The 25,284-nt window shown below is 36.3% G+C and overlaps 1 protein-coding gene across 1 annotated transcript; it reads right to left on the bottom strand.

Annotated features, from left to right (window-relative positions):
* Positions 1–1,383: 1,383 nt before the first annotated feature.
* On the bottom strand, positions 1,384–25,284 carry tlcd4b (TLC domain containing 4b). Its single transcript, XM_067422617.1, has 7 exons — positions 24,981–25,284; positions 19,950–20,102; positions 15,044–15,133; positions 3,829–3,887; positions 3,615–3,709; positions 3,047–3,120; positions 1,384–2,956 (listed from the first exon to the last, which is right to left on the bottom strand). Exons 2-7 carry the CDS (start codon positions 20,093–20,095, stop codon positions 2,626–2,628), a joined length of 795 nt encoding a protein of 264 aa, XP_067278718.1. The 5' UTR covers positions 20,096–20,102; positions 24,981–25,284; the 3' UTR covers positions 1,384–2,625.

Here is a 25,284-nt window from a genome sequence, read left to right as displayed (position 1 = left end):
TGAGAATGACGATCTCTCAAGGCTCTCGAAATACTTTGCAATAAAGTTAAAATCTATTGTTTTATACATATAAATCAACTTTTGTAAACGAGTAGTTGTATATCCATCGGTTTTAATTTGATTATGCTGTTCGCACAGCATCATGGGAGCGTAGTTCTTGTAGTTCTTTCCTCACTAACGCCATCAAGTACACAGTCTTGTATTTTTGTCAGTTTTTCTGACTGGTTTGATTGATAACTCTGTAACAAAGACTATTTTAAAAATCCCAATGGGAAAAATGAATAAAAAAATACTTCCGGAACCAGCGCCGCTGAAAAACGGGGCAGGAACTGTTACACTCTATTGATAATCGAAAAGCAAATATGGGTTTCCTTCCTCCAAGATACTTAAACAATTCAAAATAAATCCACAATTTATCCTGCCTGCCTATAAGATTTATTTGATGGCGACTGCTTATTTTTAAAATCATGTGAGCTTCTTGAGATCATAAAAAACACTTTTTGTCTTGGTTAGGATACTGTCTATATTTGCTCCACATGAGGATCGGACCAAACGAGAGCAGGCAAGTGCAGCATGAATGATAACAAAGGTCTTTGTAAACAATAATGGAACGTTTGATATGGGGGAACCTGTCCACTAAGGTTATCCTTTGAATTAGCACAGTGTCCACTATGACGCAGGAGTTTAAAATCAGAGGATATGCACAGTACTATATTAAGGTTGTGCTAACTCTACGACTGCTTTATACTAGCACAGTCCTATCTATACTTTTATGTCATGCACTTATTTTGCAAAACAGGCACGTTTTTTGTGGCTGTTCTAAATAAAACAATCAATAACTGTAGAGAAAAGTCTGTTTAAATGAATACGTGTCATTTTTATGAGTATTGTTAATCCAGTTTGTATACTTCCAACTTTTTATTGATTTCTATCAGCCCCTCAAAATGCAATAGCAAAGTGAGGACGGCCAGCCACTGAAGAACATTACAATATTAATGTGACAAAGGCATCCGATTGTGCAACGTTTGTGTGGATGTCGTACCACCAAGCCTAACCTTCTTTTGCATTTCCATAAACACAAAAATTACAGCTAATTTCAGGCATTATAAGTCACAGCTATCTATTGTCACAGCTTCACATATTCAAGGCCTAGAGGATGATTTGGTTATTTCGAATTACGGATATAAGGCAAAAAACTACATTTCCCACAACTGTCTCCCATTCTCTGCCAGAATTATCCAATTTAAGAAGTTCAAATAACATTCATTTTGGAGGTGTACCTGAATTTCAGAAGAGAAACACTAGCTCTCAATACACAAGGATTTTCTCATCACTTGGCAGAAGTAAGTACCGCATATGCGTGTTTATATATATATATATATATATATATATATATATATATATATATATATATATATATGCGCATGTATGTATGTATGTATGTATGTATGTATGTATGTGTGTGTGCACACTGTATCGTAACACCACAGCACAATGCAACATGGGTTTACATGCCCAGATAAATATAAGCTGGAAATCACATTCAAGAGAATCAGCATTCATGCATCAAGACAAAAGCCTAAATATTGGGCTGGAAGTTCTAGTGACCAACAAGCAGAAAAACCCCTTGAATTTGGCAGAAACAGGACTAAGATGAAAAATATATAGTTTAAAGTATCTATTTGGCGAGAACAGAAACAGTCTAAAAGCTGTGCACGTGTAGATTAGAGAGACCATAATGCAACTTCAGCATGTTAGAGAAATGCATGCAGATACAGAAAATGAGGCAAGAACCTGAGAAATGAATAAATCGCTGCAGATTCCTTGAATCGAATGCAAACGTGACCTCAAAGCATGCACACAAACTAACAAAACTCTCAAAGGCTTTTACAAACCATTTTTTCACTCTGTTTCCACATGGAAGACAACTTCTGGAAACACAAGAGTGACTGAGGTGCAACATAAGAGGAGTTCTGCAGGTATGGGCTATAACAGTAAAGGCCATAAGCGTTTGTTTCTTTTCGTAGCAAGTCCATATGGTGTTGGTTCTGGGACGGGCAGGTGCTGCACTTGTGCTTGACACGGTGAGAGAGGTAGATCTGTAGTTTCACGGAGCCTTGCAACCAGTCAGACTGGCGATGTAGTGTAAGACTGAATGAATTTGATGAGCATTTCCAATCAGCCAACAAATAAGCAATTGTGGAGCAAGTTCAAACCTGGAGACCACTGAGGCACATCAGTGTAAATATCACAGGACACATGGCTCTTAAGCCAACCACGATTGGATTGGAGAAAAACATGGACGGGTACTGACTGGATAAGGCTTTGCGATGGAGATGCGATGGACTTTCCGTGGTCACAAGCTCATATATTCATGTTCTATTGCTTCTCTTTGTGCTTTGAGGCACTTTGGTTGTGTTTGAGGCATTTATCTGCTTGACGTTCACCGGTGTAGGTGAATTCAGATTGTATGTAAATGACAGAGGTTAAAACCACACTGGGATGAATCCTCTCAACCTCTTTTTGAGAGCACGTCCATCCAGAGCACAATGAAAACGACTCAGAAGTCGCTATATTCCGGGAAGAGAATAAGTCTAATCTATGTGTCATTATTGCGGATAATTTTCAGTCTTTGTGGTTGTTCACGAAATTTGTCTTTTTGGGGTCCACTTTGCCCCCTCTTAGCTTGCCAGTAATGACCTTGTAGCAGCCGCGGGCGATTTTGTACATCCATATTGTATTCAAGATATCCAAACAAATGCAGGACACGATCCAAGCCACCTGAGCACCGAAACCAAGCCTTTCAAACGCTGGCGTACCGAAGGTGCCAAACACCTTCGCCCAGTAGGGGGGCATCACGGCAATCCGCACCAGGAAGAACACGACCGCCATGGCGATGCCGTTGACGACAACCAGCTGGTGGGTACGAGGGTAGGCTAACGCTTCAAAAAACCACCTGCGGAGAGAGAAATAGAGGTCAAATGAGAAGTTTAGCATTTGGCAAATAATGGTTATGAATAAATTGTTCCCATTGAGTAAATCACACCTTTGATTCACAAATGGCGTTGACAATTCTGAAATCAGTCGGAAGTTTGCAAAGTAAGGAAGCACTCCACGTGTCTGAAAATAAAAATAAAATAAAAATGCAGATCATACAGACAATCATTTGACAATTACACATGCACACGCACACACAAAATGGGGAAATTCCATAGGTGTAACGGTTTTTATACCATACAAACCCTATTTTCGATTCTCCTACACAGTTAGTATATTATTTAAAAACAAGCACGTGAAATCAAAGGGTATCAACATGCCATTTTGTTTTCATGTAACTAACTAACAAGTTTCTGTGCCAAGGCTGGTAGGTTTCTTAAAAACTGAAAGGTTAGCTTGGGCTGTCAAATGACAAGCTCAAAAAACAAAAACAAAAAATTCATAATTATATATTTTTTTAAATAAAAGAATAGTGGGAAACAATACTTAGTCACTTGTTTTTTAAGATGTAAACTTTTGGCTTTTCATAAAAGATTTTTCATTTTTCTCAGATGTCTTTAATTAATCCTCAATTTCAAGGGCCCTTCGTGTTGTGCTCTGTATTACCAGGTACTTACCAGCACATATCCATAAGCGTACAGCGCCGCCAAGTGGTGACAGACAAAAAACGCGTCACCCATGGTACTCCAGTTACAAGCTAGAAGCACCAGGTCTGAGAGAAGAGCAGAGGATGGAAGAGAAAACAGGATAGTAAAAAATGTAGACAAACCTGAAAAGATCTGAAATGTGTCATCTGTGCGTGAACTTCCATAATAAATCAACGATTCATACCATAGAACAGGTATCCACAGGTGATGGCCACATTGAGCTTAACCATGTTAGGATCACCCCTGAGGAAGGAGAAAATGATAAAGCTCAAACAGAAGGCTCAGATAACAGTATATACGAAATGCAGTCACTCAGCAATGGAAATGCTGCACTGTATGGACTTGATAAGATTAGCACAGACTGCTTCTTTCTGAAAGGTGTAATCCGTAAAAGCATCACCAGCCAGTAAACCTGCAGATGGAAACCTTAGCCAACAACAAAGCATGAGGAGGGGGTGGTGCTGTTTTTGACTGAAGCCATTTATCTGTTTACAGCATGCCACTGTGAACACTGCCATGTGTACAAGTGATGTTCCTCTGTAAAATTACATTCCAATAAATAAATAAAAAATCATACAAATATTTCACCTTAACTGGCAGTAATCAACAACATTTGCATGAAAAATATCATTTTTTTTCACGGTCACAGATTTCTGGCAATATATATCTTGTAAGTAAATATCTTCTTAAATGTTTTATGTTTATTATGTGAAACAAATGTGTGCTGTGACATTTTGAACTGTGACAGATCAGTTTCATGCATTCAATTTTTTTTTAGTGCTATCAAATTGAGTAATCGTGATTTATCACATCTAATACATACGTGTGTATGTATGTGTATATTTACCCATATTATATACAAACTTTTATGTTAGATGTGATTAAATCATGATTAATCAATTTGACTTTAAATTCTATTTGACTCCAAAATTCAGCTTTTTGCATTTTAATTTTTCTAGATTCCATTTTGATGGTTGAATTATATTTTTAATTTGCCCAAAAATAATGCCTAACCAACTCTTTTTTTAATTAAAAAAATTATGAATTTCTTAATGATTATTATTTTTTCTCTGGTCTGTTTTATGATTTAATCCAATCTTTTATTATAAACAATCTTTTCAAATTTACATCAGAATTCCCTTTTTAAAAATGTAAACAATTACAATTTTTTGGTTGACTGTTAATTAAAACATGGATGAGAAAAATGTTTAAATAAAATATACTATTGCTGTTATTATTACTTTGAGAAAGACATTCTACTATACATGGCAATACAATTCTGTTATAATTATTTAATAATATTAATATGGCAGCAGGTGAAAGTGAGTGAAAATAGCATATTTTCTTAGTGATAGATGTTATTTACACTGAGGGAAAATGGCAACAGATTATATTTACACTATGTAAAAATAGCAGTATTTTCTTTGTAATAAGTGTAAATAGAAGATATATGTTATTGATACTTATAAATAGTAGCAGATACGATTTGCAATTCAGTGTTGTTGTACAGTAAACTGTGTGCTATAATAACAGAGTGTAAATGATTATAGGCTACTTATTAAAATGATAAAATGGATGCAGCCTTATTGGGACAATAAAGCTCTCCCTAAAACTATCCATAACCCTAACTGATAAACACTTTATTATTAAACACAAGTTAGACACATTATTTCCACTTTTCAAATATTTTCTTTATTTTTCACTGAAAATAAATATCTTACCGATCTGATATGTAGAGCAAAAAGGAAAGGAATATGTAGAGAGAAAAGGGAGTAGAGTGAGTTTGGCAAAAGGCGGATTTGAAATCGATTTGTGTCAACATTTTCTACCTTACCCCTACACTATTGCTACTGTTGACAAACCAGCATCTTCCGTAATCTTCCATAATTCTGTCTGGCTGAATCAGTGTCAGTGGATGGAGTTAGAGTAAATAGCCTCTGCCAACAAGGCGGGTGTGTAAATAAGTCCATATTGTTATTAAGTGTATAGCCCTACTTTTAATGTGTATTCCTAGGCTCTTTTGAACCACGATCACAACTAATAAAAGACACTTTGTTCAAAGATCTTTGAACAAAGTGTCTTTTATTAGTTGTGATCGTGGATATGCAAAAAGCTGCATAAACTTACATACACAATCATTCCAGTGGCTTAATCTGTGGAAAATGGCACCACGCATTTGTTTAAGCGGTTTGTTTTCATGAAATTACATTCGAGTGAAGTCGATAGGGTCATTTGAGAGTTATGAACTGTGATGAAATAAACTAAACTAACCCATGTGCTTGCCATATGGAAGATAAATATCTTGGTGAATGAATAACAAGCCAGCGATACAGTGCATGCGTCCCTGAGATCCATGTCTCTCTCCGAGGCGATCAGTTAACTGATACACAGCGATCGCAGGTGTCCAGTAGCAAAGGAGGTGTGTTTGAAACACGATCTCTATACGAGCGCTAGCAGACTTTCATGCACAGGAAGCTAAGCTCTGCGTGACTTCATTGACCTCAAACACCTGAACTCTCACTGCCAGTCTAGCACTGCACAGCTGAAGCCTCCATGCAGGGTTTTACACTTAATCTTACATGTGCAGGTGGTTCTGAAGTATCTACGATATTTCTTACTAAGCAATTTGGGAAAAATAAGGCAGACTTTATTTTAGTACACCAAATTTTTCCATCTGTTGAAAGACTCTCTCATATAAATATGTTTGCTGTTTTGCACTACTCATCTTTGTATATGAACAAATACATAAAGCATTTAAATCAATTCTGAGACTACACGTCAAGACACTGGTATTTTAAAAGATCAATTGCCCAAAAAAAGTAATTTAATTTTAATTAATTACTTACCTTCATGTTGTTCGACACTCATAAGACCTCCGTTCATCTTTAGAACACAAATAAAGATATTTGTGTTGAAAGCTGATGGCTCAGAAAGGCCTTCATTGACACCAATGTCATTTCCTCTCTCAAGACCCATAAAGGCACTAAAGACATCGTTACAAAGCCCATCTCACTACAGTGGCTCTACAATCATTTTATGAAGGGGCAAGAATAGTTTTTGTGCGCAAAAAAAAAACAACTAAATAACTCAAATAAATTATGGCCGATTTCGAAACACTGCTTCGAACCATTATGAATCAGTGTATCGAATCAGCGGTTCGGATCATGAATCATGAATTGATACACTGATTCATTAAGCTTCGATGCTTCAGGAAGCTTTGTTTTGAAATCGGCCATCACTATATAAGTTATTTAGTGTTTTATTTTTAAGTTTTATTTCATAAAATGACGAAAATTGTTTTTGTGCATTAAAAAAAAACACTTTCAGAAGCCTTTCTGAGCCATCGGCTTTCAACAAAAATATCTTCATTTGTGTTCCGTAGATGAACGGAGGTCTAATGAGTGTCGAAAAACACGAGGGTGAGTAATTATTGACAATTTTCATTTTTGGGTGAACTAACCCTTTAACCAAGAAAATCAAATGCAATCATTTTAATAAGTAGGCCTACTGTAACCTGTACTAAAGCACAAAAATACCATAATACGTTTGCAGAGATTTAGGAAACATGTTAAGTTTCTTTGAAAAACAATGTTACACCCAGTTATTCTAGAAATCTGCGCTCCATGTCAGAATGCTTTTTTTGGTCTGTATGATCCCGCCCACTGCCAATTTACCCAGTATTTCAACACCCTGGGTTTCCAGTTGGCGAAAACATGGTGTGTTCTAGTCACAGAATAAGATTAATAATTGACAGATTTCCAGAAGGCTCGATGCCTTGCATTGTGTTTGCTCCTGTTGCGTGTCCTCAATCTGGCAACCCGTGTGTTTGTTGAGTCTGAGGAGGAAGGGGAGGTGCAAACAACTCTCCAATATTTTGAATTTACAATGCATACCAATTTCAACCACTAGCGGTCTATATTACATAATTACGTAACTTTGATGATCATTTGTCAGAAAAAAAGAAATTAGAATTATTTTCTTTCAATTATTACTTTTTATTATTATTAGTGGGCAATTAGCTGGGCAATTGATTAATCACATCCAAAATTAGTTTGTGTTTACATAATATTTTTTATAAAATAATAATATAATAATATATAAAAAATAAGATTTTTTATTTATGAATATTTTTCTTAAATATATACATGCATGTGTGTGTGTGTGTGTGTGTGTGTGTGTGTGTGTGTATGTATATATATATATATATATATATATATACACACACACATGCATGTGTATATTTAAGAAAAATGTTCATCAATAAAAAAATCATATTTTTTTTATATATATACGTAATTATTATTACGTGTATATATATATATATATATATATATATATATATATATATATATATATATATATATATATATATATATATATATATATATATATATATATATTTAATAATAATTATACACACATATATGTACATTATGTAAACACAAACTTTAATTTTGGATGTGATTAATCAATTACACAGCAATAAATATATTAAATTTGCCCTCTTATCTTATCTATTTCTTTCATAGATTTTTATGGTTTGAACGTGGAACATGTCATTCTGACAATAACCTTTAACCTACTCGATTATCAGATTATTATTTCTTTCTTAGTACAGATAACTCATTGGCTTAGTGGAAAAAAGGGTACAAGTTCATTTGGATAGTTAGATGTAGTATAGCCTTCAGATGGACAAACCTAAGCAAGTTTTCAACTGATCTAATTCAGTCGACTATCAGCTTTGGGGAGAATCAGACAACTGACCCAACAGATTTAGACAATTCCAATGAAAAACATTTTAGTGTAAGGCTCAAGTAAAGCTGCATGGCAATGTATGTAGCCATTACCATAAAACACAAACAAGATCAACTTGAGCGGAAAAGGTTCTGTGAAGCGTAACTCTTCAGGTGAGACTTGATTAAACAAATAGCGAATAAACATGCATAAGTGTTTTGTTAATTTAGAAAATAAATGATCACTCACTGAAATAACCTTTCTGTTGGGTCATTCTACAAAACGAGCGCCTTTCATTACCCTGCATGTATGAGTTCAAAATGTGAATAATTGCTAATATAGTTGTAGTAGTTGTAGTAGAAAACAGGTGCGCCTACAGGTTATGCATCACTCCTAAATAAAATAATAAACTGACATCATCCTTCTTTCAGCAAATTAACTCTAATACATATCTATTTCTCTATAACTTTATCAGTCTAACTTCATCTCCTATTTGGTTACGTTTGCCAGCGCTTAAAGCCACAATAGCTAAGATTTTTGGATTAAAAAGACACTAGAACAATGCTATATATTTTGTTGACTTGTGTACTTACATTATCCCAGATTTTACCAAGAATGCTTAAATCCAGAGAAATAAGCAATTTTAACCAGGACAATCAATATTGTATCAATACTGAAATATCTTAAATGGTTCGAATACTCTTTTTCTGCAATATACATCAACACCAGCTGCGCATTCTCTTTCTCTTCTGATGGCGAATTTCACCCCCCTCCTCTAACTCACTCCGGTTGAATAATGTTGGCGTTATAAAATCCTGAATTTCGGGAGGGTTTACAAAGAATGGTTTGAAAAGGGAAAAACATCCAGTATGCAGCAGTCCTGTGGGCGAAAATGCCTTGTTGATGCTCGAGGTCAGAGGAGAATGGGCCGACTGATTCAAGCTGAGAGAAGAGCAACTTTGACTGAAATAACCACTCGTTACAACTGAGGTATGTAGCAAAGCATTTGTGAAGCCACAACACGCACAATCTTGAGGTGGATGGGCTACAACAGCAGAAGACCCCACCGGGTACCACTCATCTCCACTACAAATAGGAAAAAGAGGCTACAATTTGCACAAGCTCACCAAAATTTGACATTTGAAGACTGGAATGTTGCCTGGTCTGATGAGTCAGAATTTGGCGTGAACAGAATGAGAACATGGATCCATCATGCCTTGTTACTACTGTGCAGGTTGGTGGTGGTGGTGTAATGGTGTGGGGGATGTTTTCTTGGCACACTTTAGGCCCCTTAGTGCCTATTGGGCATTGTTTAAATGCCACGGCCTACCTGAGCATTGTTTCTGACCATGTCCATCCCTTTAAGACCACCATGTACCCACCCTCTGGTGGCTACTTCCAGCAGGATAATGCACCATGTCACAAAGCTTGAATCATTTCAAATTGGTTTCTTGAACATGACAATGAGTTCACTGTACTAAAATGGCCACCACAGTCACCGGATCTCAACCCAATAGAGCATCTTTGGGATGTGGGGGAACGGGAGCTTCGTGCCCTGGATGTGCATCCCACAAATCTCCATCAAATGCAAGATGCTTTCCTATCAATATGGGCCAACATTTCCAAAGAATGCTTTCAGCACCTTGTTGAATCAATGTCAAGTAGAATTTACGCCGCATTCAACGCTTCCCATTTACTTTGAATGGGTGACATCACCCATTGCCGAACTGAATTGTGGGTTCCGTCGCGTCACTTCACTCGTGTTGCAAGCGGCAGAAGTTGAAGATTTCTCAACTTTTCAAGCGCCAACGCAGGCGTCATCCAATCAGATCGCCGTATGCAAATATCCTAATGCAGACGCTAGCCAATTGCGTTCATTACTGCTCAAACAGTGAACCATCTAGACGTAGCTCCCGGACCAGTGGCAAGTAAGTTAATGTGATTGGCTGTTGTCACTATGATGATCGCGTCAGCACCACGCTTCAGCCACGCCCTCCGTCAAGCATTAACGCCTACGCCCCATGTGAGTGCGCTTGCATAAAGCTGCCTCTCAAACAGCTAGCAAGTGCAGCTCTTACAGAGTATTCAGGTAAATACAGTCAGTTTTAGAACGTTAAGTTGAGAAAACATGTTGTGTAACAGTATATGGGATCCATGCATCAGCTCCGTGCAAGTGACAGCAGCCTAATAAACCTTCTGCTGTCCGTCATGTTAATCAAAGAACAAAAGACAAAGAGAATCACTCGCTTCTCTTGATTGAATAACTTTTGTGTCCTTAATTTTGTAAGCATAAATCTGTATTTTATTTTTACAATAATAGCTATCCACTGTTAATTTACATTTGATTACTCTCATTAGCGTGACAACACTACTTTGTGTTATATTACCGTGGCATTAAATTTCACTGCGTGAGTGTTTCTAATACAACGGCTGAGGAAGTGTTGACGACATATTTCTGTCTTCTGACCACCGTAAACAATCTCTCAATATTTGTTTCCTCTTTTGAAAAGTCATAGAAATGCTGTTGTGGATTGTGTTGCTATTCAAGCAAACGGGAATGTTAAAATCAAAATGTTTCCGCTCATCAGCAGTTTAACTAGCTATATGACAATTTCATATTTTAAAACCCCGAAAATGTGAAAAGGGACAATGGGGGTGAGGATGAAGTGAGGGGTGGATGGGAATGAATTCTCAGCAGTGTGTTTGAGGAGGCAGCATTTCTGGCCTGAGGCAGAAGGACTGGCCTGGAGGACTGTCACATGATACAAGAGAGGAGGGGAACTGGGAATCTGTCGTTTCCTACTGAAAAAGTGCCTTGTTGGCAAGACTAAAAACTCTCTGATGTCTAGAGAGCGAGAAAAAAAAGAGGACAACAGACACTGACAACAGACAGACAGAAATATGTTTCCCTCTCTGAATGAGTCAACAGGTAACCAAAAAAAAAAAAAAACAGGGGGAAAAGGAGGTGATGAGAAAGGAGGAAAAAATAAAGCAAGAACAAGGAACTGGGGAAAAAGTTATTCTGGAAGTAAATATTCATTTTTCAAACATTCATTCAAGAATATTCATTTGTTCCATAGAGAAAATCTCCCACCACTATGAACTCTGAGACTTAAGTGAATATATATATTATATATATATATATATATATATATATATATATATATATATATATATATATATATATATATATATATATATATATACACACAAGACCAACTCAATTAACTATTTATATGTGATATGTTGCAATACACTTAAAGTATACTATGTTTATACCTAAAATGAACTATTATAAATAAATATAGTGATGTTGTTCCCTCATTCATTTGCAGTGCTTTATGGGATGAGTAGTTCACTCCCTCATTTACTTCAAATCAAACTGCTTAATGTTGTGGTTCATCTCAGATGTTTGGTACGATTCAAGGCTCTCTATTTAAGCACTTAAAATCTCTATGGAGAAAATGAAAGAAAAAAAAATACCCCTTGATCCAAAATAGCAGAAAAGGTCTAGTCACTGTTAAACTGAAAGCAAATAGCAAAAAAACAAACAGATTAATATAGAAGTGAAATACAAAGACAAGTGCTCTGTTCCCAAACCTAGTGAGCTGCCTTCCTGTTTATTTGATAAAAGCAGCATTTTTTCATGCATTAGAATATATATATTATATATATATATATATATATATATATATATATATATATATATATATATATATATATATATATATATATATATATACATATATATATATACTTGACTTGACTCTCATTTGATTTCTATTAAAGTCTGGTGGCATTAGCATGTCACTATTAATATTTTGGTAAACTATAACTGTGGCCCATTTCAGAGGTTGCCTCCTTCAAAAGACTCATCTTCGAAGCCTGCGAAGGTCGAACCAAGTGTTGTTTAATGGGACGATCTAGCCTTCAGAGGATTGTAATTTGACAGCTGCCGTTGATGAGTGGTGGTAATGTTCGTACTAGACAAAAAAAAAAACGTTATATTCAACTACACAACAGGATTCACAACCTTTCGAAATATGTTTACATTGTTCCATTAATTTTCCTAATAAAGAGTATAATCTATAAAAAAAACATATATTAGTAAGATATGTCAACTAGGGGTGTAACGATATATCAATACCACGGTTCAGTTTATGTCACGGTTTTGGAGCCATGGTTCGGTACGGTTCTGTTTGCTGTGGAGTCATGGTTCATGACAGGGCACCAGCAATAATAACACTAATTCACTTTTAACTTAATAATAAAAACAGCAATAATTTTACTTTAAATATTGGCTTAATGTTTTCTTTAGAGAAGTTAGCATACCTGAGTAAACTCAAATGAAATAAACGTCTGCACTGTAGACAAGTCAGAAATAATCTGCTCATTTTACCATTTACCACAAGCACATTTATTTCATACAAATTGATCACACACACACACACACACACACACACACACACACACACACACACACACACGAAACGCACGCGCGCACACCACTTTATCCTACTTATTAAACACATAAATTGTATGAATATGACAAATGCTAATTAAATCCTAGAAGTTAGCAGTTTTTTTAATACTATAAAGTAGCCACCACACTCATTTAAAAATAAACAAAATGACAAAGTTAAAATAAAGTGGCATTTTGTGAAACAACAGTTAGCATCGTGAATACACAATACTTCATGAACTTTGCTCCGGATGAACGGAATGCACATCATAACTGCATGCAAATCCTTCCCAGCTAACACACGTTGGACCAGTTATGCGATCATGACTTACAAATTGACATCATAACTTGCATGCTCATAGTCTCTCTTCTGCTTATAATATATGGCATGTAACTAGAGTGTGTGCTACGAGTGCAGTATAACGGCTGACAGGACAGAAAAAGTGGTTTTCTGGGTGAGAGAGATTTTTTATTTTGTAACAAGCTATGAAAATGACAATGTTGCTGGGACTCCAAGGTAGTCTCTCTTTGTCCTTCCACCATGCTGCAACTTGAAATATTTTGTGGCATAAGGTGAATAAGTGCTGGGCTGGGGCAGCAGGGGACGGGGCACGTTTGGGTCGACATGAGTGAATCGTGTTTCAAACCATGGGTGATGTATCACGTTATTTCGTTTCAGTTTGAATATCGTTACACCCCTAATGTAAACATAAAAATAAAAATATGTCAAGCAAGTTGAAACCCAACTATACCTACATGTAAAAGTGTAATCCGGCATTTTCTCTTTAAAAAAAATATCCAATCCACATTGGCCACAATGAAACTGGGCTAAACTAGGCTGTGAAGGGTCCACTTCTTCTATCCTTGTGTCCCAAAAAAAAGGATGCATTTCTAGGCCGCATTCAAAAGAGCTTTCAAACTGAGACAGCTTTCTTTGCATCACTGTGATGCATTCAGCCTTCAAAAGCAGCCTTTGAAGGATGGAGCCTCCCAATTTAGACACAGCTTATATTTTATGCTCAGAGTACTGTGTTGCAATACATTCTGGGTTTGTTTTGTCCATGAAGCCTTCATGCAATGCTGCTCAAACAAAGCAATTTAGAAGGAAAAATTAAGGGTGTGTTCACACTTGTAGTTCGTTTCTCTTGATCCTTTTGGAATACATTTAATCCTGGTTCCCTTTGCGTTCACAGTCACACTTCCATTTAAGACAAACCTAAATACACAGATACGGATTTTGTGATGGAACTTACCGAACATCGAAAACAACGCAGTGTGCTGGGCTAAATATGCTCCTTATGTGTGTAAGTATGATGGCATTTTGACCAGCTGACAACTTGTGAAGAGCCTTTGAAATGTGTAAATGAGTCAAAACAACAAATCCCTCCTTCACACATGCAATCCAAGATCTGCTGCGAGAAGACACAATTCTGGCTTGAGTATTCTGTCCTTTAAGGGTCATGTCTTGTTACATCACCATTGTTTTTTGGTTCATTTAGAAGTCTACTTCCATTATATCAGGGGTCTTGGTCCGCTTGTTTGGGTGGCAGCATTCACACTTAATCAAACGAACTGCAGTAACAGAGCAATTGCACCAGAATATGTTTAAATCGAACCAAACCTGCCAAGTGTGAACACACCCCAAGTTGCTGTCTACCTTTTGGAACAGCCATCTTGTTGGTAGTGTGCTTATGAGGCCTCAAAATGCTGACTCAGTAGGCAGCTCAGTAGGTTTAGGAGCAGAACTACAAAGGACAACAACTAAAGACAAATTACCATTCTTCCCCTTCAGGATGCAAAGATGCAGACCAAACAGGCAGCAGGCAGAAAAGGAAAGATTAAAGAGGGAAAGAAGAAAAGAAAAATAAAGACAAGAAGACAAATGAGACGGCAGTTCTCTGCACTGGCGACTACAGTGGACACAACATTTCTGATGACAGAGCAAAAGTTTCAATTAAAACTTCAGGATAAAGGGGAATTTGTCATATAATCAAATACTGCCATTTAAAGATTGATTGATACTAATTGTTTGAGTCTTGCTTTTCTGGGGGTTTTATGGATGCATAAATAACCATTCTACTAAAGATGCATTTGGGAGTTTGGTTTTAAGCAGTGAAAAAAATGAACATTTCACAATGAGATCCAAAAAGAACATTAAAGGTGAAAATAAAACTGCCCTTTTTTTAAACTACTGGGCTCTTACCAGACGGGGTCTTCGTTGACGGCATCGTCGTACCAGAGGATATAAAGACAGAACAGCCCCACAATTAATGCATGGACAGTGGACACCAGCCTGAGGACATAAAAACAACTCTGTTATTCCCAGACAAGAGAATCATTTCAATCTTGAACCTAAAAATACAATTTAAAAAAAGCTTAGAAGGGCTAAACAAAACTATTTGAACTCTCTGCGTTTTACATTGGGAACTTTCCACTGAGTGTTCAAGTAACATTTCAGTAATCAAACTCAAGCAGGTTTCGATTAGGGTTGCGCATGATTCAGAACCAAATTAAAAACTGCCTTGTAAATTTTAAATAAATTCCTTAATTTTAATTGAATTCGACTTGAGGTAGCATACAGAATACAAAACTGTGATTTGAATCTGAATTTAAAGATTAGAATCAACTAACTGAAGTTAACTGAAATTAACTGAAATGACACAACGCTTCCCCACCATTGACAGTATTTTCTGCCAGTCCATGTTTTATTGTACTAATACGGTAGGGGCGCTATTACGCATCTTCTCAAAGAGTACAGAATAATTGTGCACGCACATGTAAACTAATACTACCATCATACATTAAACAGCAAATAAATCAAAACTGCCTAGCGTTAGAAATGAAATGTTAAACCCATGAAGAGGTAGGACTATAAAGCTTTGAAGTTGCTTATGGACGCAATCTTCTCGTTTGAACACTGCTTTGAATCTGATTTGGATGTAGTCTTTGAAAAAAATGTGATTTTCTCAGCTTTTTGTTCAAAATGTTGCTTTTTGAAAAAATTTAACTTCACCACATTCAATTATTGAGGAAAAAAAGAATCCATGAAGCTAGAGTATTTTATTTTTTTAAAGCAGAGTTCTGTTCTGTCTTTTGATATACTGTATGTTCACATATTCATACAACAAAATATCCTGGTGGCCATGAAGGTTGTGAAAATGACACTTAGCGTAATTTTAATCAAGAAAAGGTGAAGGTAAATGATGGCTAGACAGTATTGTTTGAAAATAATCTTATTTGCACAGTTAAAGAGTTGAACTCTCATGCTAAACATGGCCAAAAATTCTAAATACGAGTTGGACCTATGACAGAGTAAGTTATCCAGGGATAGTGTGTGTGTGTCTTGTGCAGTCATCCAGTGGGCAGAGCTAAAGAGTCATAAGCACATGCGTATGTATGCATGCATGTATGTATGCATGTATGTATATGTATATATATATGTATATGTGTATATGTATATATGTATATATATATATATATATTTATATATATGCATACATACATACATACGCATGTGCTTATGACTCTTTAGCTCTGCCCACTGGATGACTGCACAAGCTCAGGTGTTTTTGGAAAGATTTAGTACAGCCTATCTGTGTTTTGCAAATATGATCAAACTAAAGACTCTTTGGAGATATGAAGGATGCAATACTACTATATACTACAGGTAGGTAGTCAAGATTACCATGAGATTGCCAGAAACTGTGTGTGTTAAGTAACCTTTAAAATCTGAATTTTGATATTCTGAAAAATACATGTTGGCATCAAATAGACACCTAAAAGCATAAGTACATAATCATTTTTTTAAAGGGGTTCAGCACTGTGAAGATGAATGTGTATTTAAACTGGGTCATTTATGAAGTAGAAGAAATGTTAAATTATTTTAGAATTAGGTGCCTTCTAGACTGAGAAAAGCAAGAAAAGATATTTTTGGCTCATGTGGAATTGTGGATGAAAAACAACAACTCCCAGAATGCTTCGCTGCCCTATGAGGCCCTACCACTACTGGTTATCACTTGCCCACCACCTCCATCAATAAATTATTTTGTTTAGTTAGAGAATAGACACTACAATTAAAAACACGTCTGTTCAATATAATCACAGCACAAATGCAGCAGAAGTCAGATTACATTCATCACAAGAGCGAAGAGCAGAGGTAAGCGTGGCTGCGGCATACACTCACAGCGTGTTCAGTCTGGCGCATTTTCAGTTCATGCCTTTGGAAGCTTAACTTTAATAGGAATTCATTTGAAAAGTTGAAACACTCACTTTGCTCTGCACCGGATTATACACATTATACATTAATTATACATAGTACACACATATATATTATGTAAACACAAACTTTTGGGATGTGATTAATCGATTGCCCAGCGCTAACATATCTTATTGCAATCTTCTAGTTGTAGTTGGTGAGATAAGATCGAGTCCTGGAATTTACCAAGAAATGTATTTTAAAGAGTGAATCCCCTGTAAAGTATTATATTTATTATGTATGTATAATTTCCATGCTGGGTAGAACTAAATCTGCATTAGGAATATCACATAGATAACATAATGCTGACAGAGGAAAAAGGTATCTACGGTAGATAGCGGACAGTGAATAAACTATGATTTGATCTGATCCATTAGTGTGTTAGATTGTGAACATTGTCTGTGGACTGTAGACCTTTTTATCTGTTATCTGTTAGAAACCCTGAGAAACAGATATTTTCTCTGAGGGTGTTGAGAAACCCTCTAAAAAACTTTTCACCATTTAACAGATTGAAAACACAAATAGGACAATTAGTCCAATGTGTTGTTGTGGTTTTTTTGTGTTTTTTATTTTTATTCTCTGTTCTAAGGTTAGTCTTGTGTAAAAAGCAATCAAGGTTGACAAGTCTGACAGGAAATACTTTACTTACTATCAGATTACTTGTAACGAACAATTCAGCCTTATTTTCATCCCATGATAGTGTGAAAAATGTTTCATCGTTGTGGCGGAAGGTTGAAAATTGCTGTTGGGTTTGTCGATATTTGACCCAAACATGGGTTGAAACAAAATAGCATTTTTTTTGTGTAGGTGTACATAAGTTCACAACAGATAAAATCTTTTTAAAATTAAAAAATTAAAAATACATGATTGTACCGTGATTAATGGATTAGTGGATGTTAAACTATCTTTCAAAAATTAAATGTCTTTATAGGGGGAAAAAAATGCTACAGTTGCATTTTAACCAGCAGTACAAGCAAGTTTGTTGCGTGCTTTCATTACAGCATTAAAGAATTGAGTTTCATTCACTAAACACGTCTTGACTTTTAAAATAATGCAGGATGTCAAACATGGAACAGGGGTATTTAGTATCTTCTAAAACCAATTCAATTATCTTGTGTTTTTGACCTCTAACATTATAACCATTTAAAATGCTGAACAGAGACCAAACTCTAACTAAGTGGTTTAAGGTCAAAGTTAACCAGGTTCAAAAGATTAGAAAGAGGAAAGGTGATTAGAGGAAACTGCCATTCACCTACATTTCACAATACAGTACAGAGATCGCAAGGCCTCACTTTTAATGGCCTACACTCATGGAGTTCAACATTACCAATGATATTTGAAGGCTTGTTTGTACTTAAGAAGATGTTCATCAATCAATAAAGAATTATAGTAGAAGACCAAAAAAGTTAAAAATCTGAAAACCAAATGGAGGTGTGCCATGCAGCTGGCACTCATCAACACTCATCACCGGCCCGCTCTCGCGGTCCCTCGCCCCGCTGCTTGTCACACCACAGGGAGTATTGATAGTGTGCGGGACTTTCTTTTGTTTTTCAGATGTTCATCAAAAAAAGAGAATTCTCTGACTGGCTACAGTAATTCTAACCAAATTTGTGTCTCCAACCTACAAGGTTTAAATCCCATCCGGCTAGTGCACTTCACATAATGTTTACTCATTAGATCAGGAGAGTAGACATCTTTTGTGGCTGTTTGAACATATTTGACCACATGAGCATTTACACTACGAAAGCAATCCAGTCTAATGTGTTTTCAACTACCTCTGAAAGTGGCTGAAAGTGGAAAAGCTCAAAACTTTTACACACCGTTTACACCTTTATTTATACCGTTGTTTACTTGTGATCCAATCGACCAAAATGCAACTTAATACCAGGTGTAAACAGGGCCAGATATTTTCTCTAAGATCTAAATGTTCTAAGTTAAACGTTAGTAATTTTTTTTTTTCAAACACCTTGAAGTATTCATAATTGACAGAATCATCTGAATAGCTACATCAGCATATTAAAAACTCTTAATTCTATTGCAGGGAAAAGTTGTGGCTCTGACATTTTTCTCTTATTTTCTCTAATAAAGAAATAAGAATATTTTGTCGTCTTAAAATTGTTCTTAAAATGAAAACCTTCAAGTTATCTAAAATCCCTTAAATTTGACATGTCTTAAACTGATTTATTAGGTTGTTTTAAATATTAAATCAAGTCAAGGCACCTTTATTTATATAACGCATTATAAGAAATGTTTCAAAGCAGCTTCTCAGTAATAACCAGGAAAATGTTGATCAATGATGCAAGCTTCACCAAATCAAATTCTGCTGTAAAGCAGCTCAACAGAACACAATAGTGTCATTTTTCAGCTCAAGTCGGTTTAGAATTAAGCATTACAAAATAACACTAGTGATACATTTAATGCATTTTACATTAAAAAATAAAAAAAATTAAGAGCTTGCTACTTAAAAAGGGCTTAATAGATTGATAAATACAATATTTGATTTAAATTGGTTTATATGCTGGACAGTATACAATCAGACAGCATACATTTTACTATGCTATTAATATTTTTTCTTAAGAAGATGTTTGAGAACTTCTTATGATTTTTTCCAAGCAAGTTCTTAGAGTTTCGCTTGAGTTTAATCCTAAGATCTTGAGATAATATTTTTATCTTATGATTTTCATGAACCCAGTAGCATTATGATTCATGTTCACAATATGTGACTTCCTTTAGAACTGCTATGTGTGTGTGTGTGTGTGTCATTTGTTTACATTTCTATTTAAACTGTATACCCATCCATGCATTTCAACCCACATTTCTGTTCGGGCGACTGTGATTTATATTAAGCTCATACCTGGAGTTCCAGTCGTTGAGTTTTTGTGGCGGAAGTTTCCCATAACCCTGCGTGAAGTTGGAAGACAGAACAGGACTGACACAGGAGAAGAAGAGCTGGAATCCCACGAAGCTGCCAGCCACCACATACACCTCTCTCATATCCATCTCTCACCTGCACAAGAGACATCACAACACACACCGTCCGTCACACTTGTGCTCACTCAGCCAGTGATCGAATGTTGACTGAGTTTTTCAGCCGACGATGAGCAAACTCTTACCGGTCAAAAGCACGACAACAGTGCAACTGATTGACTGCTCATTTATTTCACAAATACTATGTGCTAAGAATTAATCTGTTTGTGAAAAAAGAAGTAGACTGACAAAGAAAGTTATTACACGTGTAATATTGTGAAAGCAGTTCATTGTTTTCCAAATGTTTCCCAGAAAGAAGATTATGTCGGTGGGAAAGAGTGGCGGAGAATGTGAGAGCAGAAAAGACAAACTATTTTGTATTTTGAACATTGTAATTACTTATGTTCAGATGTTTTATTTATTTTTTGTCTCTTTACACTAACTAACAATAGCCAAAACAGTTGATGACAACAAATGAAAATAGATAACTTTAAACATTTAGCAGGATTTTAGACCGATTTACACTGTACTTATCCTCCATTTCCTCCCCATTCTTCTAATTATAAATAAGAATATTTTGTATTCACAAAAATAGAAAATGTTCTTTTCTTTTTTTCTTAAAAAAGTACTTCAAAAGGCACAATATCTATGATGTTTGGATTTAAACATCAAAAAACCACTAGAATAATGTTATATGACTTGTGTACTTACATTATCCCAGATGTTTCCAAGAATGTTTAAATCCACAGAAATAAGCAATTTTAACCAGGACACGCCTATAATGACATCATACCTAAAGTTATCCTCGATTTCAAACACCAAAGACACTCTAATATATTATGTGTTTTATTAGACAGGTGAGAAACTGTTTGGATACATTCATCGACAGAAAACTAACCATTGTTATAGCTCATCACAGTCTTATTGTTTAAATCTCATTTTCTTGATTTACCATGAGTATCATGTTTTACCATGCCTAATATCGATCTAACTTACTGCAGTGTGAACAATTGTCTCATAGTAGCTGCCGAGAGAAACGTATAAAGTAGCATTATAACATAACTTTCAACACAGTAAAATAATGTATCTAATATGATTAAAAAAGCGCTGCGTTTCCCCATGTACAAATGAGCAGAAGAAGCGGAAGAGGTGATCTGCGGCAGAATAAAAGCTCCGCGAAATCCAGGCTTCATCTGCCTTCGTTTTAAATAAGTGACCTCTAGGGGCGAAAAATTACATAATTTGTGGCTTTAAAATAACACTTAAAAATCATCATAAATAGCTTCTTAAAGCAGCATTTGGCAACTTTTGCTCTCGGGGTCCCCCTACAGTTGGGAAAAAATAATGTCCTCAACTACTGTCGTAAGCTCTGTCATCCTACAACAGGGGATGCCATCGCGCGTGCATTTGTTGACATGACAACCCTGAACTAGTGATGAGCAGGTCGTCTCATAACCCGCGGACCCCGTATGTCTATTTAATGGTCGCGGGTGCGGGGCGGGTTGTAAAAATATATACAGTGGTATGGGGAGGGCCAAATAACTTTATAAAAGTGGCGCCGCAGGTTGGTGCAGCACTAACAGTTAACCTGAACACTGCAGGAGGAGTTCACATGCAGGTGTTCTTCTGGCGGCACGTGTGAAATGTCTTCATTCCAGGTACAGTCACTGGCATATATTTCAGCATGTCATATGAATATAATTTCATGGGTTTTATTTTTTTCAAACGCTAAATAATCACGATGCTCACGTTTACAAGCCAGCGTCATTATAGTAGTCTATTGGTTACCGTTTTACAGAATCTATATGATACTTCAGTTCAATGTTTGAGTGGTAGGCAATCACCATAACAAGCATGACAGCATCGGTCGGGCACGCCTCCTTCAGCTCACGCCAACAAGCAAACGCTGGTCACATGTTGATCCTCGTCCTGCCTTTAATCCCATCGCTTTTACGTTTCCTCTTATTGCTTTCCTCCAACAAAACCTTTACTTTCTTATTTGTCTGTGCTGCTTCGGACATGACTATATTATCCGACGAACAAAGTTGGGCTCGCACATCCGAATTTAAGGAAGTGTGGGTGTTGGTGGAAGTGACGTATATGCCGTAAAGCAGTCGAATTTTGTAGTTCTTTTTGTTCTCGGGTTACTACCCGAAACCTGAAGTTTAAAAGTACGATTAAAAACGATACAGACCCCATCAGGCTATGGCAGACGTGTCATTCAACCTATTGTAAGTCGATGTATCATCACAAGAGTCTTGAAAATATATTATGAAGGTTGAAAAGTTACCTAGTGCTTTAAAGTAAGATAAACTCCAAGTTCTCAAATTCTAATGTGCAGGATAATAAACCAGGCAACAAAAACTAAACACTCTTAATAATATCATTTTATTCTTAAGAAAAAAAAAAGTCATGTAATATTTAGTGAAGAGAATATTTAAGAATAGCTTAAAACAGTTACATACATTAACATTTATGTATTTGGCAGGCTTTTATCCAAAGCGACTTACTGTATACATTGGATTTAATGTACAGTGCACAGTTTTTCCATTCAGTTCTTGCACACAGGAAAACTAAAAAATAGTCTTAAAGGAATGATGACTGCAAAAAATTAAAGGAATTTTGAGTGAAAACAACCACAGGAAACATCTCATATCTCAGGTCAGTGTCTCAGAAAAATGAGCACCAGAGGCAGGAGAAATGTAATAAGCATTTGTGTGTGTGTGTGTGTGTGTGTGTGTGTGTGTGTGTCATTATAGAGTGGGGTCACTGTCCCCCAGCATGCTGAAGAGTCATATTGAGTCATCTGGTATTTTTCAAGCTGTATCAAGCTTCAACACACACACACTGAAGAAATACTAATCTGTCCATTAATTTATTTGCAATAAAGCATTTCTACAAACTACTTCAACAATAAACACGCATTTTAACCTATTTTTAGTATAGAATGTATGGTTTCCAAATACATTCTTCCACGTAAATGTCTGGCTGTTCATTCCAATCTCTCGCATTTACTTGAGAGTTGCGAAACCTCTCATGATTGCGTCTAACACAGTTACAATGGGCTAAACCGCACTAATCCCCCAAAAAATGTGAGTAAACAGCTGTACTTTATTAAGATTAAACTAACAAAGGATTAAATCATTACCCAGGTGCTGACGAGACTGCAACAATAGGACATTGATTAAAGAGGAGCCGATTGGGTCATCATGATGATATCTGCAGACTGTCTTTCTTTAATCTAGTAACCAGGCTCCTGTTGCCCCAAAAACACTTCCATTGTAAATCTATTTACAGACTAAAAAAGGTGACTGGCAACATGTCATCCCCTCGGCACGTATGGAGCACATTCTGCATTCTATAGCGTGACGCATACTCTTGTCTTGAGAGGGAATGTGCTGCAGGTAACCTTTCATCAACAAACAGTCGACCACCACATAACCACAGACTTTCATGGCTGGTCACGAGACTGCTGAGCGGGAATGATAGATTTTAGGGAATAATGTATAAGGATGCCGATTCCACAACATGCCACGCTATATGATGTTTTAATAACAAAGTAACCTGTTCATGTAAGAGGATCATTCTGAAAGATTACTGTAAAAAAAACTTTTGATGTTTCCCATTTTGATATTCCCACTATGAAGTTTTAGTAGAGTTTGAACATCGGTTTAGGCTTGACTTCATTAAAAAATGATGATCGTATGGCATGTGTGTGGTTGACCAGTTGGCCTAGCTATGTATCTATTTACATGCCATCTATTTATTATATATGACACGTGATAAAGATTTATTTTTCTAAATTAACATCTGCAATGACATCTATTAGATCATCTAAAATCTAAAAATTAAAATGTTACTCTGCTGTGGTTTTTAGAAATTTGCTTGTTATCTCTCTCTCTCTCTCTCTCTCTCTCTCTCTCTCTCTCTCACACACACACACACACACAAATATATGAGAGAGATAGACATATAGACACTAGACAAATATAGTTAACACTTTACACTTTATTTTACAGTGTCCTTGTTACGTTACATGTAATTTCTATAGTAATAATAAAAGTAAATTTTGCATACTTACATGCAAGTAACCCTCAACAAAAGACTAATCCTACCCTAACCTAGTAAATAGCTAGGTTACTACTCAGTACAGTATAATATTATAAGTAATTACAATGTAACAATGACACCTTAAAATAAGTGTAGTATTTAATACTGCTTTCTCCAATACTGTGGAGAGCAAATCTTTGTTATAAAAACATACTTATAAGTTATTTGGAAACAGTGCTAATTTCTTCATATGGGCCTGTGTCTGTGTGTGTAAGAAAATGAATTAAATACACAGTCATAAAAAGTGGAAAGGTTGATTCAATACCCAACTATAAAGTTTAAATGTATATATATCCATCACACCCAAAAACACGTTTTCTAGTGTCTTAAGAAGCTGCGTGACCAGAAAGGCTAGCTATCGAACGAAATTATGCGGAAGTTCAGTTTCTCCAGGAGTAAGAATAACAACGCAACAATTACCAATTCTAAGTTTGAATTCCACATCCACTCATCCTCCGAAATAATGAAAGAAAGCGCGACTGCGTCATAACACCCAGTGCGTCATAATGCGCCGCATAATAATGATCTGCGTAACCGTCCCCGATTCTCAAACTCGCGAACAATAACAAATCCCACACGCAGTGAATCCAGTCGCTTTTACGCAGAAAACGTGTTGCATGTGCATCGCGTAAGAAAAATCACACATGCAGAGACTTGAATGAGGGTCCAAACCGAACTCTAGCGCGCTAAACTTTTCTATTCATCGGCCGCGCTAACAATGGCCATGTAAATAATGCATGTGACAGGTGCAGAGAGCGATGCTTCAGTACACACAAGCCTTGCGAATGACATTTACAGTTTACATCACCTGATAAGAGTCTCATAGGTCTGTGTAAACGTGTCCAGAGCCTGTCGTCTTCTTTCTTCTGTCCACGAACCCAGTTTTATTTCGATGGCGACGGCTAGCGAGCGCTTTGCTCACACGCTGTCTTTAAAACCGCACGTCGTCAGTGGCGTACTGGCGATTAAACCTGTATTTCTGGAGCGAGGCCATTTAAGACCTTTAACAAACACGCAAGGATTTCGTAAACCTCCACGGAGTCTGCTGCACCAAACACTGCATTTCTTCACCGTGTATTGACAGGCTCCGTGATGAATACGTCAGCAGTTTC

The sequence above is a fragment of the Pseudorasbora parva genome, chromosome 2 (assembly GCF_024679245.1).
Source record: "Pseudorasbora parva isolate DD20220531a chromosome 2, ASM2467924v1, whole genome shotgun sequence".
NCBI classification, from domain to species: domain Eukaryota; kingdom Metazoa; phylum Chordata; class Actinopteri; order Cypriniformes; family Gobionidae; genus Pseudorasbora; species Pseudorasbora parva.
The sequence above is the reverse complement of the archived record's forward strand: the minus strand, read 5'-3'. Positions and strand labels throughout refer to the sequence as shown.